Source organism: Kogia breviceps, chromosome 2 (genome assembly GCF_026419965.1).
Source record: "Kogia breviceps isolate mKogBre1 chromosome 2, mKogBre1 haplotype 1, whole genome shotgun sequence".
Classification (NCBI taxonomy): Eukaryota; Metazoa; Chordata; class Mammalia; order Artiodactyla; family Physeteridae; genus Kogia; species Kogia breviceps.
In genome coordinates, this window is record NC_081311.1 from 164438580 (window position 1) to 164458119 (window position 19540).

The following is a 19540-nucleotide window of genomic DNA, read 5'->3' on the forward strand; positions in this document are numbered from 1 at the left end:
CTTAACACTCAAGACATATTGCTTTGTAGTATAGTAATTTACATATCCTCCTTTCCCATTCATTTTTAAGCTTTTAGAGGATAGATTATACATCTTATTCATGTTTCTCAGCACTTGCTCAGTGCCTTACACACAATGGGCATCCACTATTTTACTTGGATTTTAAAACTCCCCAAAGAGAATCCATAAGATGGTTTTGAAATTACTTACGATTCTTTGGATTTACAAAATATTTTCTTCTAAAACTTTATGAGACTTCCAGGAGTATTTACTTTTATACTTTCATACTCTATGAGGCAGAAGGAAAGAACTGCTGTGCACTAGTTTCATTACAAAAAAAAAAACCCAAAAAAAACACAACCCTTTTATCTGATATTGTTCAAAGTCTTAGTCAACAAGCAAGAGAATTTAGATTTCTTGAATCTCAGTCCAAAGTTATTTTCATTTGTCCATATTGCCTTTAAAAAGACTACTCCTTCTTTAACCAAAATATTCAAGTAACCCGTTATTACATGTAACTGTTATGGTACTGATCATGCTTTTTCTTCTTCTTCTTCTTCCCCCATCCCCTAAATTAATCGTGGTTATAAAACTGTTTTTGCTTGGAGGTCATAATCTGCAGACTGATAGAGGAATTAAAATGTGAAGGTTATGAGCTAGAAACATTTCAACCATAAAGGAAAAGGTTCTTCTGTGAACAAGGCCAGAATTGACATCACAGTGTAACTTGATTAGACTTTTCAAAGAGATGAATACGTATTTTGTTCCTTAATTTAACACCTATTCACTTTTTCTTTTGTTCTTTTCAGATGGGCTGAAACAGTATTACTTAAGTATTATTAAATCTGGACTTAAGAGAACATTAAGATGAGCCTCTTCAACTATAGGTAACTGATATTTACAGCTCGGGGACTATCACACAATCTGGGAAATTTTAACTGAATCCTTGGAGTAAATGAGGCGAGGTTGTCCACAGACCTAAGACTCTGCTCTCTACAGACCCACCCTTATCTCTCTTAGGGAGGCAATATTTAGGTGCCGCTTGCCTTAGATTCTCACTGTATTTAGTAAGAGAATTGGTGATTTGCACGGCTGTCTCCATTGCTAGACTCTAGGCAACTTATGGTTAAGGATGCCGCCTTTTCATACTTTTATCTCAGTGCCAAACACGTACTGGGGCTTAATAAATACTGTTGAATGAATAAATTTTTTTGCTGTCTATGAGGTAGTGATGGAATTGTCCTTGCTCTTGAAAAGTTACCAGTCTCGGGGCTTCCCTGGTGGCGCAGTGGTTAAGAATCCTCCTGGCAATGTAGGGGACTTGGGTTCGAGCCCTGTTCCGGGAAGATCCCACACGCCGCGGAGCAAGTAAGGCCGTGCGCCACAACTACTGAGCCTGCACTCTAGAGCCTGCGAGCCACAAATACTGCGCCCGGGTGTCACAACTACTGAAGCCCGCGCACCCAGAGCCCGTGCTCTACAAGAGAAGCCACTGCAATGAGAAGTCCGCGCACCACAACAAAGAGTAGCCTCTGCTCGCTGCAACTAGAGAAAGCCCGCGCACAGCAGTGAAGACCAAACGCAGACCACAAAAGAAAAAAGGTACCAGTCTCTACATCTTCCCGATAGAAAGAATCTTACTCCAAGCCAAACAGACTTCCCATTGTTAAATGCTTTTGAACAAAATTCCAAGTCATGAGTTATTCAGCTTTGCACTCATTTCAACCAACCTCTCCTCCACTCCTCCCTTCCATATTTGGAAGCTCTGCTACATCTCTCAGCATTCTCAATACACCTTTATGTGTACTTGATGGGATACCTGATGTTTTCCTCTCTTGGAAATCACCCTATTGTATATACACTGTTTACTTTTTTTTTTTTTTGCGGCACGCGGGCCTCTCACTGTTGTGGTGGCTCCGGACGCGCAGGCTCAGCAGCCATGGCTCACTGGCCCAGCCGCTCCACGGTATGTGGGATCTTCCTGGACCGGGGCACGATCCCGTGTCCCCTGCATCGGCAGGCGGACTCTCAACCACTGTGCCACCAGGGAAGCCCTGTTTACTCTTTTAACTGTCTTCGCATCTGGTAACCTATGGCCTCCCTCATCCCGGATTTAAGGTTTCCAAGCAGGAACAAAAAAAAATATTTGCCAATGCTACTGTGATTTCATGACTTAAGAGAACACGTAAAACTTGGAACAGGAGCTTCCCAGATGTCCACTCTATCTCCGATAATTGGCATCAGGGTCTCTTATCTACACAAACAAACTTGTTACTGAAAAGCCCTTGGTTTTGAATTTAGTGGATAGCGGAAATATCATTTCACACTCTAAGCCCGAGTCTGATTTGAAATTGGGTCGATTTCATGTGGGGTCTGTGGAATTCTCCCAGACTGCTGGCCTGTTTCCCACTTTGCACGCCCAGGCAGATTTCAGGACAGAATTACGCTTCTCTAGGTATTTGCTTGCACAAGGGTTTACTGAAACGGTCGCCATTGTGCAAGCTCTGTCCTTCCAACGTTAAAGTTAAGCCCAAGGAGATGCACCAATGCGTTATGCCGAACTTGCAAATTCCCGCAGCGGCTCTCTGCGCTGGCCTGCGAACTCCCTCGCAGCCACTCCCGGCCTCCGCGGCGGGGTCTCTCCCTCCCGCCACATTGCCACTAGTGAATCGTCGGAGTTTCCTTCTCGAGTCCCCCTCCCTCCGCCCACCGGCCCTTTCCCGGCCTCCTCGGGTTCCTCCCAGCCTGCCCCGCGCAGGCCGCGGCTGTGCCATCAGCCGTCGCCCCTCCCCCTCTCCCGGACCAAGAGCGCCGCTCTGCCCCGCCTCCCGCGCAGGCAGCCGTCCCTACATCCGGGTACCGACTCCAGCCGCCCAGACTCTGGCACTATGGTCATGGCGGAGGGGACGGCAGTGCTGAGGCGGAACAGGCCGGGCACCAAGGCTCAGGTACTATCTCTGCACCTCTGGTGGAGGGGAGAGGGGACTCTTGGTGCCGAGCTGCGCCGCTCCTGGAAGGTGGATGCCTCTGCGAGGAGGCTGGGCAGGGGCGACAGGCGGACGGGCAGGGGCACCGGTGCCCGGCCTGCTCTTCCGGAGCCTCAGCCCCTCGGTTTGGCTGAGGCGGCGGCGGCCCGCGAGGCCTGCGGAGCTCCGATTGGAGGGTGGGCGTGAGGGGTGCGTGGGGGCCGCCGAGGTCCGGGGCTGGGAGCCTGTCAGCAGTGACTGCTTGTTTTCGCTTCTCCCCTGATCCCCAGTGACCAGCTTCGGGGAGGGGCGCGGCCGGCCGGGTGGAGACCCCCGGGGTTCCGTGAGGGTCGGGGCTGCCAGGGTGGGAGGGGTGTGAACAGCAGCCTACCTCGTCCTGGTTTCCATTTCCTACCTGGCCTGTGACGTGCCCGACTTCTGCCATCCAGCTTGTCTAGCTGGATCTGGGAGTCGATAATTTACTTTATCCTTCTCCTCCTGCTGTTTGCCTTTGACCACTTGTCTCCGTAGCTGTTCTCTGGTCCAGCAAGTTTTCATCATCAGGCTGGGACTTGTTAATTGCCATTCCTTGTGAATTTCCTTGTTACTGTATGTGAAGCAGAATGAACTTATTATAATTTTATCACCTTTTAGTAGGGCAATACTTGGGGTGAAGTGATGCTTATTTCAGTATTGATTATTGGGATTTGCCAAAGACGGGATGCTTCACATTCTTAAAAAAAATCAAATAGACTTCATCTGATTAATCTGCCAGGTAAAATGCCTTGCGATTGAGTACAGACTCCAAAATCGGAAGAGATGTGTTAAAAATGTAATTTTAAAGAAAAAGATGGAGGGGGAGGAAACCAGAAACAACCGTAGAGCTATGACGGTATGCCAGAGAATTCATTTTAATATCTTGCGCAGAATTTTGGAAAGGGAGTTCTTTCAAAGAGAACTTTTAGATCAGACGGCTTCCTAGATGCATGTCACAGAAAAGGAAACTGAAGCCCAGAGATTAGACTGCATTTGCTCAAGGTTGCACAGTCTCCAGATTCGATCCTTAGTTCATTAGTGACCTTTTCTTTTTAACACGTTGCTTCTAGTACTGAATTTTAGAGTTTAGCTGGGAAGCCTTTTTTTATAGAGTCACATGTGTCAGTTCTACTGGCAATTTTGTGGTCATACTACTCGGAATTTATATATTATTTATGCTTTTACTGTTTCTAAAGTGTCTTTATAAATGATCTTTTCTCAGATATCTTTAATTCTTTTTCTGTGGCAGCATTATTTCTGATTCTTCTAAGTGATCAACTTTTATGTTTTTAAATTCAGAAATGGACTTTTGTACTCATTCTGAGAATCATCCATTTTTACTTATTCAAAAGTTCTTAATTTTGAAAGGCTAGAGAATCGTAGATTTTAACTCAATATTGTAACACACCTGTTTGCTGTGTTGTTATGAGTAAGTCACCTATAAGAAAACTCCTTTGCTTTTTTCCAGATTGTCATAGATCAAGATTGTTAAATAAAATGTATTAGAAAAGGTTAGGATTAAACAAAAAAGGACTACCTAAGCAGCATTCTGTCATATCCCTTGTCTATCACACTGATTTCCTTCAGTGAAAGGGGTGTATTCTAAAATGATTTATTTAGAACTATAATAGAGTATCCTCCTCCTCTTTTTTTTTTAATTGGTTAGATTGGGTTATAAGCACAAATTTGGTTTTCAGTAAACGTTTAACTGAATTAGATGAGAATGTTCATTAGGCTGAATTTTTGGCTCCTGTTTTTTTTTTTTTTAATATTTATTTGTTTATTTATTTGGTTGTGCCAGGTGTTAGTTGTGGCAGGCAAGCTCCTTAGTTGCGGCTCGCTGGCTCCTTAGTTGTGGCATGTGAATTCTTAGTTACGGCATGCATGTGGGATCTAGTTCCCTGACCAGGGATTGAACCCAGGCCCCCTGCACTGGGAGCATGGAGTCTTAACCACTGTGCCACCAGGGAAGTCCCTTGGCTCCTCTTTTAAGTGTTTAAAGTATATCACAGTTATGATGAGGCAAAGCATTTAATTTCCAATTAACTTTTTTACATCTTTTCTGTGTACCACTATATGTGTTTTCTAATATTTTAAAAACAATATTCTACAAACTATCTTTTTTTTTAAACGAAAGCATAGGCAAAGCGTATTGATAGAAACATTTTTCACTACAAATCAGAAAGGAAGAATTTAAAAACTACTTTCTGGTGATATGTAGATGATGTCTAGGAAAAGACATCCTAGAACAATTTCCAGAAAGTTGTTTTTATTTCTTGACATTTTAAAATAAAGTTCATTTTCATTCAGATAAGGCAACTATTTAAAAAAGTTATGAAATGTTTAAGATACTTAAAAAGGTATACCATACCCATCACCTACTCTCAGAACTAGGACATTACTAATATAGTTAAATCCCTCTGTATCACATTCTTCTGTCTTCTGCCCACTCCCAGCCAGTAATGGTGATTATCATTCCTTTTTTTCATTTATACTTTTATTATATATGCATTATATTCATAAGTATGTTTTGCACTTTCTTAAACTTTTATTCATGTGGTATCATGCACTGTATTCTGCAGTTTGCTCCAATTTTTGCTCATGGCCTTTGGAGACTTAATCCATGTTGATCGATACAGGGTTATGGATTGTTGGTTCACGACTACCTTTTCCCAGACATTTATTGAGTACCTACAATGCATTGGACATTGCACACCTACAAGGGATATATTTCAGCAGTCAACTGGAAAGGTTCTTAACCACTTAGGGGAACATCTGTGAACTGAACTATCTATAGAGAAATTCAGAACCAGTGCAAAGTGATCCACAGAAATATTCCCCTTAAGAGAAGGTTGTTCTGTTTAGATGACTACTTTTTGATGGAGCTCATATTTTGATTTAGAAATTTAAAACACCATTTGGAATTGTAATTATAATTTATAATGTGTGTCTTAAATAATATTTATGGAGTAGTAACTACTACTAACTCTAGCTATTCTCTTTGGGTAAAAACTGATTCAGTTTTTTACTGCCTGGAGTTTTTTTTTCAGTATAACATTTAGAAAAATAACTATCATAAACAAAAAAGTGATAGGCTTATCAATTAAGTAATACATGAGAGGTTTATGGGAGCCATATTTGAGGGATTTGTGACTGAAAAAAGTATAGCTTATAGTTCAATTAAATAAAATCTTGGTGTTCATTTAAAACATTGAATAAAATTCCTTTAACTTATTCACTAATAATCACATTGTTTACCGTATGAGGGCTTTTCTTCTCTGGTATAACTCCGGATCTTTATTAAGAATTGAAGTTAATCATAATAGTATTTCATCTTCTTTGTAACTTTGTATGTGCTTTAATCATAAAATTTTTTTTATAGGATTTCTATAATTGGCCTGATGAATCCTTTGATGAAATGGACAGTACACTAGCTGTTCAGCAGGTAATAACAATAGTTATTTTTGCAACTGTAATAACCTAAGCATTTTATTGCCTTTGGCATAGTTAAATATTCCTGTAGCACAAACCAGAATCCATGGAATTAATGGGATAACTGTTTGAAACTTTTATCAAACCTCATTTTATGATGGCATATTAGGGCTTCTCTGGTGGCACAGTGGTTAAGAATCTGCCTGCCAATGCAGGGGACACGAGTTCAAGCCCTGGTCCGGGAAGATCCCACATGCCACAGAGCAACTAAGCACGTGCGCCACAACTACTGAGCCCGCACTCTACAGCCCGCGAGCCACAACTACTGAAGCCCACATGCCTAAAGCCAGTGCCCCACAACACGAGAAACCACCACAATGAGAAGCCTGCGCACTGCATCAAAGAGTAGCCCCCGCTCACTGCAACTAGAGGAAGCCCGTGCACAGCAATGAAGACCCAACACAGCCATAAATAAATAAATTTATTTTTTTTTAAAAAAGAATGTATTGTTCAATCAGCAAATATTTAATGGGCTAGCAAATATTTAATGGGCTAGCAAAGAGATAGGCCTTGTGGAGGATGCAGAAATATAAACCTGAAGCTCTATGCCTGGAAATTGGCAAAAATTAAGAGGAAAAATGTGCACATATTTTACCCTTTAAAAGTAGAGTTTTGTCCTGATACTTCATTGAATTCGTTTATTAGTCCTAACGAATTTTTTGTGCAATCTTTTGGTTTTTCTACATACAGGCTTATTTCATGTGCAAACAGCTAAATTTACTTCTTTTCCAGTCTGGATGCCTTTTATTTCTTTTTCTTGCCTAATTGCTCTGGCTGGAATTTGCAGTAGTATTTTGAATAGACATGGCAACAGCAGGCATCTTTATCTTGTGCCTTATCTTAGCAGAAAGCTTTCAGTCTTCCATATTGAGTATGATGTTTGCTGTAGGTTTTTCATATTTGGCCTTTATTATGTTGGTTAGTTTCTTCTTATTTCTGGTTTGTCGAGTGTTTTTATCATAAAAAGGTGTTGAATTTTGTCAAATGCTTTTTCTGCACTAATTGAGATAATTGTGTATTTTTTTTCCTTCATTCTGTTAACATGGTGTATTATACTGATCAATTTTTGTATGTTGAACCATCCTTGCATTCTAGGAATAAATCCCATTTGATCATGGTGTATAATTTTAATTTGCTGCCGAATTTGCTTTGCTAGGATTTATGCATCAGTGTTCATAAGGGATATTGGTTTCTAGTTTTCTTAGAGTATCTTTGTCTGGCTTTGGTATTAAGAATGCTGCTGTAGTGGAGTTAGGAAGTACACCCTTCTCTTCAGTTTTTTGGAAGAGTTTGAGAAGGATTGATGTTAGTTCTTTAAATATTTAGTAAAATTCACCAGTGAAGCTGTCAGGTTCAGGGCTTTTCTTTGGTTGCATAACATTGTGAATGCAAGTAAGCCACAGAACCATACACTTTAAAATGGTTAAAATGACTAACCTTTCCACATTGAATGGTTTTGGTACCCTTGTTAAAAATCATTGGACTGTATATGTGAGGGTTTATGTCTAGTTCCTGTATTCAGTTCCATTGGTTTATGTGTACCCTTATGTCAGTACCACACTGTTTTGTTGTTGTTGTTTTTTGGCTGCTCAGCGTGCGGGAATCTTAGTTCCCCAAACCAGAAATTGAACCTGTGCCCCCTGCAGTGGAAGCTCAGAGTCCTAACCACTGGACCACCAGCGAATTCCCAGTACCACACTATTTCAACTACTATAGCTTTGTAGTAAGTCTTGAAATTGGTAGGTCTGCATCCTCCAACTTATGTTTTCTTCTTTTTTAAAAAAATTTATTTATTTTTGGCTGCGTTGGGTCTTTGTTGTTGCGTGTGGGCTGTCTCTAGATGCGGTGAGCGGGTGCTACTCTTCCTTGCAGTGCACAGGCTTCTCATTGCAGTGGCTTTTCTTCTTGTGGAGCACGGGCTCCAGGTGCACAGGCTTCAGTAGTTGTGGCTCCCTGGTTCTAGAGCGCAAGCTCAGTAGTTGTGGCACACGGGCTTAGTTGCTCCATGGCATTTGGGATTTTACCCCGACCAGGGATTGAACCCTTGTCCCCTGCGTTGGCAGGCCGATTCTCAACCACTGTGCCACCAGGGAAGCCCCCAACTTATGTTGTCTTTTCAAGATTATTTTGGCTATTTGGTGCCCCTTGCAATTACATATAAATTTGAGAATCAGCTTTTCCATTTCTACAAAAAAAGACTATTGGAATTTTGATAGAGATTGCACAGAATCTGTAGATTACTTTAGGTTATGCAGGTTTTGAAGTTTTCAGTATGCAAGTATTTAATCTCCTGATTTAAACTTTTTCCTAGGTATTTTATTCTTTCAGATACTGTTGTAGATGGAGTTTCTTTTTTTTCTAATTTTTATTCTTTGGGATTTATCTATATAGGATCATATCATCTGTACCTTTATTTATATATTGTCTAATTGTTCTCGCTGGAATTTAAGTGTAGTATTGAATAGCAGTGGTGAAAACAGGAATCCTTGTCTCATTTATGATGGGGTGGGGGGCGCTGTGCTGTGTGGCTTGCAGGATCTTAGTTCCCTGACCAAGGATTGAACCCAGGCCGTTGGCAGTGAAAGCACAGAGTCCTAACCATTGGATCATCAGGGAATTCCCTTATTTCTGATATTAGAGGGAAACCTTTCAGTCTTTCACCATTGAGTATGAGTAACATCATACCTGTGGGTTTTTCAAAATGCCCTTCATCATATTGAGGAAGTTATCTCATATACCTAGTTTTCTGTGTTTTTGTCGTGAAGGGTTTTGGATTTTGTCAGATGACTTTTCTGCATTAATTGATATGCTTGTGTGTTTTTTCCTCTGTATATTAATGTAGTGTATTACATTGGTTAATTTTTTTTTTTTTAATGTTGAACTACCTTTCTTCCTTGCAGCTTTCTTTTGATTCGTGTTTGTATGGTATATATTTTTTTCCATCCTTTTACTTTTAACCTACTTATATCATTATATTTGAAGTAAGTTTCTTATAAACAGTATAGTTGGGTCATATTTCTTTGTTCTTTCTGACAATCCTTGTCTTTTAACTGGTATATTTACACCATTTAATGTTAATACAGTTATTGATAGATATGTTTAGATTTAGAATTACCATTTTATTACTTGTTTTTTAGTTTCCTCTTTTTTGTTTCCTTTTTCTGCTTTTTTAAGGGTTATTTGAGCATTTTTAGTAGTCTATTTTAATTTATTCTAATTTTGATTGTATCTTATATAATTTTTTTGATGATTGCTCTAGAGATTACTAAGTTCATGCTTAACTTTTAAGTCTATTTAGAGTCAGTATTTTACTGCTTCAGTTGAAATGTAGAAACTATCTTCATTTGGACCATTTTACTCTCCGCCTTGATGCTTTAGTTATCTGTACTATATCTACATACATTGAAAACCTCACCAGACAATATTATATTTTTTCCTTTCATCTGCCAAACATATTTTAAGGATCAAGAGAAGAATGGTCTAATATATATATATATATATATATATATATATATATATATATATATATATTTTTTTTTTTTTTGCGGTACGCGGGCCTCTCACTGTTGTGGCCTCTCCCATTGCGGAGCACAGGCTCCGGACGCGCAGGCCCAGCGGCCACGGCTCACGGGCCCAGCCGCTCCACGGCACGTGGGATCCTCCCGGACCGGGGCACGAACCCGAGTCCCCTGCATTGTCAGGCGGACTCTCAACCACTGCGCCACCAGGGAAGCCCTCTAATATATATTTATACCCAGATATTAATATAATTGCTGTTGCTCCTGATAGTCTAAGTTTCTTTCTGGTATTATTTTTCCTTCAGCAGTTCTTTTTTTTTTTTTTTTTTTTTTTGTGGTACGTGGGCCTCTCACTGTTGTGGCCTCTCCCATTGCGGAGCGCAGGCTCCGGACACGCAGGCTCAGTGGCCACAGCTCATGGGCCCAGCCGCTCTGCGGCATGTGGGATCTTCCCGGACCGGGGCACAAACCCGTGTCCCCTGCATCGGCAGGCGGATTCTCAACCACTGCGCCACCAGGGAAGCCCCCCTTCAGCAGTTCTTTTAGAGCCGTCTGCTGGCTAGGAGTTCTCCTTAGCTTTCTTTTTTTAATTTAATTTAATTTATTTTTTTATACAGCAGCTTCTTATTAATTATCTGTTTTATACATATTAATGTTATATGTCAATCCCAATCTCCTAATTCATCCCACCACAACGACCCCCCTGTGACTTTCCCCCCTTGGTGTCCATACGTTTGTTCTCTACATCTGTGTCTCTGTTTCTGCCCTGCATACTGGTTCATCTGTACCATTTTTCTAGGTTCCACATATATGCGTTAATATATGACATTTGTTTTTCTCTTTCTGACTTACTTCACTCTGTATGACAGTCTCTAGATCCATCCACATCTCTACAAATGACCAAATTTCATTCCCTTTTATGGCTGAGTAATATTCCATTGTGTATATGTACCACATCTTCTTTATCCATTCGGGTGTCGTTGGGCATTTAGCTTCCTTCCATGACCTGGCTATTGTAAATAGTGCTGCAATGAACATTGGGGTGCATGTGTCTTTGAATTATGTTTTTCTCTGGGTATATGCCCAGTAGTGGGATTGCTGGATCATATGGTAATTCTATTTTTAGTTTTTTAAGGAACCTCCATACTGTTCTCCATAGTGGCTGTATCAATTTACATTCCCACCAGCAGTGCAAGAGTGTTCTCTTTTCTCCACACCCTCTGCAGCATTTATTGTTTGTAGATTTTCTGATGATGCCCATTCTAACTGGTGTGAGGTGATACCTCATTGTAGTTTTGATTTGCTTTTCTCTAATGATTAGTGATGTTGAGCAGCTTTTCATATGCTTCTTGGCCATCTGTATGTTTTTTTTTGAGAAATGTCTATTTAGGTCTTCTGCCCATTTTTTGATTAGGTTGTTTGCTTTTTTAATGTTGAGTTGCATGAGCTGTTTATATATTTTGGAGATTAATCCTTTGTCCATTGATTCATTTGCAAATATTTTCCCCCCTTCTGAGGGTTGTCTTTTTGTCTTGTTTGTAGTTTCCTTTGCTTTGCAAAAGCTTTTAAGTTTCATTAGGTCTATTCTTTATTTTTGGTCTCATTTGTTTTTGTTTTTATTTCCATTACTCTAGGAGGTGGATCACAAAAGATCTTGCTGTGATTTATGTCAGTGTTCTTCCTATGTTTTCGTCTAAGAGTTTTATAGTGCCCGGTCTTATATTTAGGTTTGTAATCCATTTTGATTTTATTTTTGTGTATGCTGTTAGGGAGTGTTCTAATTTCATTCTTTTACATGTAGCCATCCAGTTTTCCCAGCACCACTTATTGAAGAGACTGTCTTTTCTCCATTGTATATCCTTGCCTCCTTTATCATAGATTAATTCACCATAGGTCCGTGGGTTTACCTCTGGGCTTTCAATCCTGTTCCATTGATCTATATTTCTGTTTTTGTGCCAGTATCATATTGTCTTGATTACTGTAGCTTTGTAGTATAGTCTGAAGTCATGGAGTCTGATACATCCAACTCAGTTTTTTTCCCCTCAAGATCACTTTGGCTATTCGGGGTCTTTTGTGTCTCCATACAAATTTTAAAATTTTATGTTCTAGCTCTGTAAAAAACGCTACTGGTAATTTGATAGGGATTGCATTGAATCTGTAGATTGCTTTGGGTAGTATAGTCATTTTCACAGTATTGATTCTTCCAATCCAAGAACATGGTATATCTCTTTGTTTGTGTCATCTTTGATTTCTTTCATCAATGTCTTACAGTTTTCTGGGTACAGGTCTTTTACCTCCTTAGGTAGGTTTATTCCTAGATATTGTATTCTTTTTGTTGCAGTGGTGAATGGGATTGTTGCCTTAATTCCTCTTTCTGATATTTCATTGTTAGTGTATTGGAATGTAAGAGATTTCTGTGCATTAATTTTGTATCCTGCAACTTTACTAAGTAAATTCATTGATTAGCTCTAGTGGTTTTCTGGTGGCATCTTTAGGATTCTCTATGTATAGTATGATGTGATCAGCAAACAGTGATAGTTTTACTTCTTTTCCAGCTTGTGTTCCTTTTATTTCTTTTACTTCTCTGATTGCCATGGCTTGGACTTCCAAAACTGTGTAGAATAATAATGGCAAGAGTGGACATCCTTGTCTTGTTCCTGATCTTAGAGGAAATGCTTTCAGTTTTTCACCATTGAGAATGACATTTGCTATGGGTTTGTCATATATGGCCTTTATTATATTGAGGTTGGTTCCCTCTATGCCCACTTTCTGGAGAGTTTTTATCATAAATGGGTCTTGAATTTTGTCAAAAGCTTTTCCTGCATTTATTGAGATGATCATATGGTTTTTTTTCTTCATAGTGTATCACATTAATTGATTTGCATATATTGAAGAATCCTTGCATCCCTGGGATAAATCCCACTCATGGTGTGTGATCCTTTTTATGTGTTGTTAGATTCTGTTTGCTAGTATTCAGTTGAGGATTTTAGCATGTATATTCATCAGTGATATTGGTCTGTAATTTTCTATTTTTGTAGTGTCTTTGTCTGGTTTTGGTATCAGGGTGATGGTGGCCTCATAGAATGACTTTGAGAGTTTTCCTTCCTCTGCAATTTTTTGGAAGAGTTTGAGAAGGATGGGTGTTAGCTCTTCTCTAAATGTTTGGTAGAGTTCACCTGTGAAGCCATCTGTTCCCGGACTTTTGTTTGTTGGAAGATTTTTAAGCACAGTTTCAATTTCATTACTTGTGTTTGGTCTGTTTATATTTTCTGTTTCTTCCTGGTTCAGTCTTGGAAGGTTATACCTTTCTAAGAATTTGTCCATTCCTTCCAGGTTGTCCATTTTATTGGTATAGAGTTGCTTGTAGTAGTCTCTTAGGATGCTTTGTATTTCTGCAGTGTCTTTTGTAACTTGTCCTTTTTCATTTCTAATTTTATTGATTTGAGTCCTCTCCCTCTGTTTCTTGATGAGTCTTGCTAAAGGTTTATCAATTTTATTTATCTTCTCAAAGAACCAGCTTTTAGTTTTATTGATCTTTGCTATTGTTTTCTTTGTTTCTATTTCATTTATTTCTACTCTGATCTTTGTGATTTCTTTCCTTCTACTAACTTTGGGTTTTGTTTGTTCTTCTTTCTCCAGTTGCCTTAGGTGTAAGTTTAGATTGTTTATTTGAGATTTTTCTTGTTTCTTGAGGTAGGCATGTATTGCTATAAACTTCCCTCTTAGAACTGCTTTTGCTGAATCCCATAGGTTTTGGATTGTTGTGTTTTCATTGTAATTTGTCTCTAGGTATTTTCTGATTTCCTCTTTGATTTCTTCAGTGAACTCTTGGTCATTTAGTAACGTATTGTTTAGCCTTCATGTGTTGAGTTTTTTACGTTTTTTTCCCCGTAATTGATTTCTAATCTCATAGCGCTGTTGTCAGAAAAGATGCTTGATATGATTTGAATTTTCTTAAATTTACCAAGGCTTGATTTGTGACCCAAGATGTAATCTGTCCTGGAGAATGTTCTGTGTGCACTTGAGAAGAAATTGTTATCTGCCTTTTTGGATGGAATGTCCTATAAATATCAGTTAAATCTGGTGTATTGTATCACTTAAAGCTTGTGTTTCCTCATTAATTTCCTGTTTGCATGATCTGTCCATTGGTGTAAGTGAGGTGTTAAAGTTCCCCACTATTGTGTTACTGTCGATTTCCTGTTTTATAGCTGTTAACAGTTGCCTTATGTATTGAGGTGCTCCCTTATTGGGTGCATATATATTTATAACTGTTGTATTTTCTTCAGTTGATCCCTTGATCATTATGTAGTGTCCTTGTCTCTTGTAACATTCTTTATTTTAAAGTCTATTTTATCTGATATGCATATTGCTATTCCAGCTTTTTTTGATTTCTATTTGCATGGAATATCTTTTTCCATCCCTTCACTTTCAGTCTGTATGTGTTCCTAGGTCTGAAGTGGGTCTCTTGTAGACAGCATATATATGGGTCTTGTTTTTGTATCCATTCAGCGAGCCTGTGTCTTTTGGTTGGAGCATTTAATCCATTCACGTTTAAGGTAATTACCGATATGTATGTTCCTATTACCATTTTCTTAATTGTTGTGGGTTTGTTTTTGTAGGTCCTTTTCTTCTGCTTCCTTTCCCACTTAGAGAAGTTGCTTTAGCATTTGTTGTAGAGCTGGTTTGGTGGTGCTGAATTAATTCTCTTAGCTTTTTCTTGTCTGTAAAGCCTTTGATTTCTCCATCGAATATGAATGTGATCCTTGCTGGGTAGAGTAATCTTGGTTGTAGTTTCTTTCCTTTCATCACTTTAACTATATCATTTAAATATATGTAAACTTCCTGATGTGGGATACTGGTGATGGGTAGAGTTAGTTGTTGCTCTGGTGGGCACAGCTCAGTAAACCTCCGTAGTTTTCTTTCATCTGAAAATATCTTTATCTTCATTCCTGAAGGGTATTTTTGCTAGATACAGAGGTTGACAGTTCTTTTCTTTTGGCACTTTAAACGTGTTCTGCCATTTCCTCTTGTCGTCTGTGTTTTCTGGTAAGAAAGCTGCACTCATTTGAATCCTTATTCTATAGGTCATGCGTCTCTTTTTTTGCTGGATTTTTCACACACACACACACACACACACACACACACACACACACACACACACTCACCCCCACTGGCTTCTTTATCTTTAGTTTTTGTCAGTTTGATTACCTCTGGGCATGGATTTCTTTGGATTTTCTTGTTCGGTGTTTACTCTGCTTTTTCTTATTGTGGTAAAAAAATATATAACATAAAATTTATCATTTTTGCCATTTTAAGTGGACAATTCTGTGGCATTAAGTACATTTCACATTGTTGTGCAACCATTACCACCTCCATCTCCAGAACTTTTTCATCTTCCCCAACTGAAACCTCTGTACCCTTTAAACAATAATAGCTCTCATAAGATTTACCATGTAGTATATTTTAATTAACTGTAAGAACTTCTTTGTTTGTAGTATATTCAACAGAATATAAGAGCAGATTGTTCCAATATTGACAAAATTCTTGAACCACCTGAAGGCCAAGATGAAGGTGTATGGAAGTATGAACATTTAAGGTAGGTCTTTATGATGTATCAAAATAGTAATAGTACTCCTAGTAGTAAAAAATAACCTTTAATATTAATGATGATTATGAATCATAAATTAAATTAGTTAACTACAGACCAAAAAGCCAAATTCTAAAGCTTTTATGTTTTCAAGTTATAAAGTTTGCAACATTGTTATTTACTCATTGTTTTCTATATTTATGGATTTGGGCCTTATTATCTTTTTACACAGTTTTCCTTAATCACAGATGCATTATTTCCATGTACCTACTCATTTCTACTACCTACTACTTGCCTACTTTATTTCTCTAGAGGTCCTAGTCTAAACTTGGTAGCTGATGAGTTACCTGGTAACTAGTGTGAACTTCCAGTCTTTCGTTTAGTAAATGGAGATTAATTATAATCCTGAAGTAAGAAGTGTTAGAGCTTTTCATAATATCCTTTGAATGAGAAAATTGATTTCTAATGAATCATGAGTTAACTTTAGAAGCAGTTGTATTCTGAAGTTATTAGGTTATTTCTTGAAGTTATAAACTTTCTATTGTATATAAGAGCTAGGATGAGTTGATACATTAAAAATAGAGGATGCTGTATGAGATATGTGTTCATCAGAGTTTGTTACTTTGAGTTGATTTTTAGATAATAAGGTGGAGTAGAGATATGACTTTTCCTGAATAAATTAGACCACATTTCCTGTGATGAGTGCCTCAATTTGTAGACAAGGTACTTTTTCTGTTGTTTTGTTTTGATGCTATAGGCTTGTCTAGATATTGTTAAGACAGTGTCTTGTCATAACTGTTCAACAGTTTCAGGATGCTGAGACTTCTTTGTAATCTGCCATTTTCTTGGGCAAGTCACTTGACTGCTTGATCTAGTTTTTTTTTTTTTTTTTTTCATACATCTCGATGCATGATAATTGAAAGCATGAGTATGTAGATGTTATGTCATTCTTATAAATATAGAGGGCACTTTAGTATAATATATCCTCTTTTTTAATCAGCTTTGAAAATAACTACTTCCTTACCTATGGAATTAATGATGAAAATAATCAAGCATGTTTTTTTCACTGTAAGCATAATTCCTAAAAAATGAGGGTTCATTTTAATTTACAAGGTTTTTATTTCAGATCTAAGAAAAACCTTTTCCTCCCTATTTAACATAGACTATGAAATATGCATTATACAAAACTTGTAAAATCTTTCTTATTCATATTCCATTTGTCCTGGTGCTATTGTTACTACTTTTGGTTGTTTTTTTTTATATTAACCACTTTTTTGTTTTGTATAATTTATGTATTATATATGACATATATATTCTTTTGTCTCTTTATTATAGTGTATACATCTTTATAGTTGACCAAGAAGAGTTTTAAAAGCAGTTTGATTTTTTTTTTTTGCATGTGCTTAATGTTACTCATTTGAGGCATAATACTTGCTATTACTGATTAATGCAGTTGATTATATTATGATATTAATGGGAATTGAATCATGACCTCAGTCAAATCTCTCACTACTCCCTACTGAATATTTGTAATTAGGAAAAGATTCCCCTTCCTCTGAGTGGCTGCAATCCCATGCTAGTATGCATGGCTTAGTGATTAAAGTGTAGACTAGATTTCAGCTCTGGCTTGTCTTTTCAGCTGCATAACTATGTGTGTTAGTCCTATACTGAATTAACTTGCAGCTGTTAGGTTTGCACTATTTGCCACAGATTGTACCTATAGCACTGCCAAGTCGATTAGCTTAATTTTCCTGTTGGCCATAAGTAGGTTGGACTAGATGAGAAACTTGTTTATCACCACCCGTCGTTATTACCACTTATTAGAAAACAATTCAGAAACACATAACATGCAACTTATAGATATGGGGCAGTAGAGGACTATGTGGTGATTCAGAAATAGTGTTATTTGTATAATCTAAGAACAGCATTATTATTAGGCATCTGGAAAGGAAGTACAGTTACAGACAACTGAAAATTTAACCCTTGTTTTTTAATTTGCTTTCTTCTATTTTAATGTATGTTATAAATAAATAAATAAATATAGTTTTTCTTTCACATATGTGCAGTGTTTTGGGTTTTTTGTTTTTCTTTTGGAACTCTCTTTTATCTTCTAATTTTAGGTTTTAGCCTTGCATATTTGCAGAACCAAAGTGTATTCATTTGTTTGATGGGGAAACATAGCAATTAACTAATTTGATAGATTTTTAGAGGGAACACATTCAGTATTTTGACAACATAAAGTATCTTTATGACAGAAAGGATTAATTGTCTTTTCATATCAAATAGCAAGTCTGTCTAAAAATGATCTAAATTTCATGTAATTTGCTCCATTTTTCGTTTATTCAAAAATATTTTTTGAGCACTTAACTATTGTAAGAACAATCCAAGCATTGTTCTAGGCTTTATAATTCTCAGTTTGAAAATTTTATAGGGAAAGTAAATCATGAAAAAATGCCCAAGATCTATTAAGTGACAAAAAAACAAGTTATGAAATTGTGTATGATATGATTCCAATATATTTTAATCTATCCAGAGAAAATCAGATTTGCATGTAAACAAGAACTATCTTTTGGGAAGAGGTCATGGAAGTACGGGGGACTTTCCTATTTTACATTTTGTATTTGGTCCTGTTTGGAGTTTTTAGAAGGAGCATGTTGTTTGTAATCAGAATAAAACCTATATAATATATAGGAATATAAAACGTCTAGTCTTTCTTCTGATTATCTGTATACAGATATGTAAACACACATGAATTTTTACATAACTGGAATCTTACTGTCAATATAAGTATATATTCTTTGTATGTTTATGTAATACCAACATTTCACTACTCTCCAATTGCTAATTTATAATGTTTCAAAGAAATGTTTTATGTATATAGTTTCAGTGAACATCTTTGTACATATGTCTGCATTGCAGTTCTGATTATTTCACTAGAATAGATTCTTAGGAGAATGACTTACTTAAAATATATGCACTTTGTAAGGGTCTTGGTAAATATTTTCAAAGTATTTCTCAGAAAAATTGTACCAGTTTCCAGTGTGTAACAGTAATCAACTCACTGAACTCTGATATTGAACATTATTGTTAGGGTTGTTTTGGGTTTTGTTTACTAATGTGTATGTCTTTGTAAAGAATGTGCCATGTAAGTTCAGGTGGTGTTGATAATGATGATGAGGGAGGAAGGATGGTACTGATGGGATTCTGTTTTTACAATTAATATTCTAAAAATAATATGGAGGATAGATAAGACTTTTCATTTATATATTTACATTTTTAGGCAATTCTGTCTTGAGCTAAATGGACTTGCTGTCAAACTTCAGGTAATATTTTCTTTAAGTTAAAGCTATAATTCGGGCTTCCCTGGTGGTGCAGTGGTTGGGAGTCCGCCTGCCGGTGCAGGGGATGCGGGTTTGTGCCCCGGTCCGGGAGGATCCCACGTGCCGCGGAGCGGCTGGGCCTGTGAGCCGTGGCCGCTGGGCCTGCACGTCCGGAGCCTGTGCTCTGCAACGCGAGAGGCCACAACAGCGGTGAGAGGCCTGCTTACTGCAAAAAAAAAAAAAAAAAGCTATAATTGAAAGTACTGATTTGTTTTCCTGTTTTTATAAATTAATGTGCTTACAAAGACTTACCCAAATTTTTAATTTATTCTAGAATTTTACATGAAATGTAGCAACTCAAATGATAAAGTTTTTCATTATTATTTTATATATTAATAAATGTAACTATTTTAACAGAGTGAATGCCATCCAGATACATGCACTCAGATGACAGCAACTGAACAATGGATTTTTCTTTGTGCAGCTCATAAAACACCAAAAGAGGTGAGAATTTGTGAAATAGAATGATTAATAAAATCATCATAACCTAAATCTCTTTAAGATAGTGGTAGACAAATTTTTTGAGTTTTTAGGTCACTGTTTATTTTGTCCTTTGGTTTA

At 37.6% G+C, this 19540-nt stretch overlaps 1 protein-coding gene across 3 annotated transcripts in view; it reads left to right on the top strand.

Moving 5' to 3' along the window:
• Positions 1 to 19540, top strand: part of LOC131751051 (MOB-like protein phocein) — a 38472-nt gene that overhangs the window by 10119 nt on the left and 8813 nt on the right. Inside the window, exons 1-5 of one of the 3 annotated variants that reach the window (XM_059054299.2) lie at positions 2825 to 2948; positions 6385 to 6447; positions 15508 to 15608; positions 18880 to 18922; positions 19337 to 19423. In XM_059054299.2, coding sequence (XP_058910282.1) covers positions 2889 to 2948; positions 6385 to 6447; positions 15508 to 15608; positions 18880 to 18922; positions 19337 to 19423 — 354 coding nt within the window. In that variant the 5' untranslated portion in view covers positions 2825 to 2888. Of the gene's footprint in view, positions 1 to 2820; positions 2949 to 6384; positions 6448 to 15507; positions 15609 to 18879; positions 18923 to 19336; positions 19424 to 19540 lie in introns of those variants that run through there. The other 2 variants (XM_059054301.2, XM_067026501.1) reach the window with 2 other exon arrangements.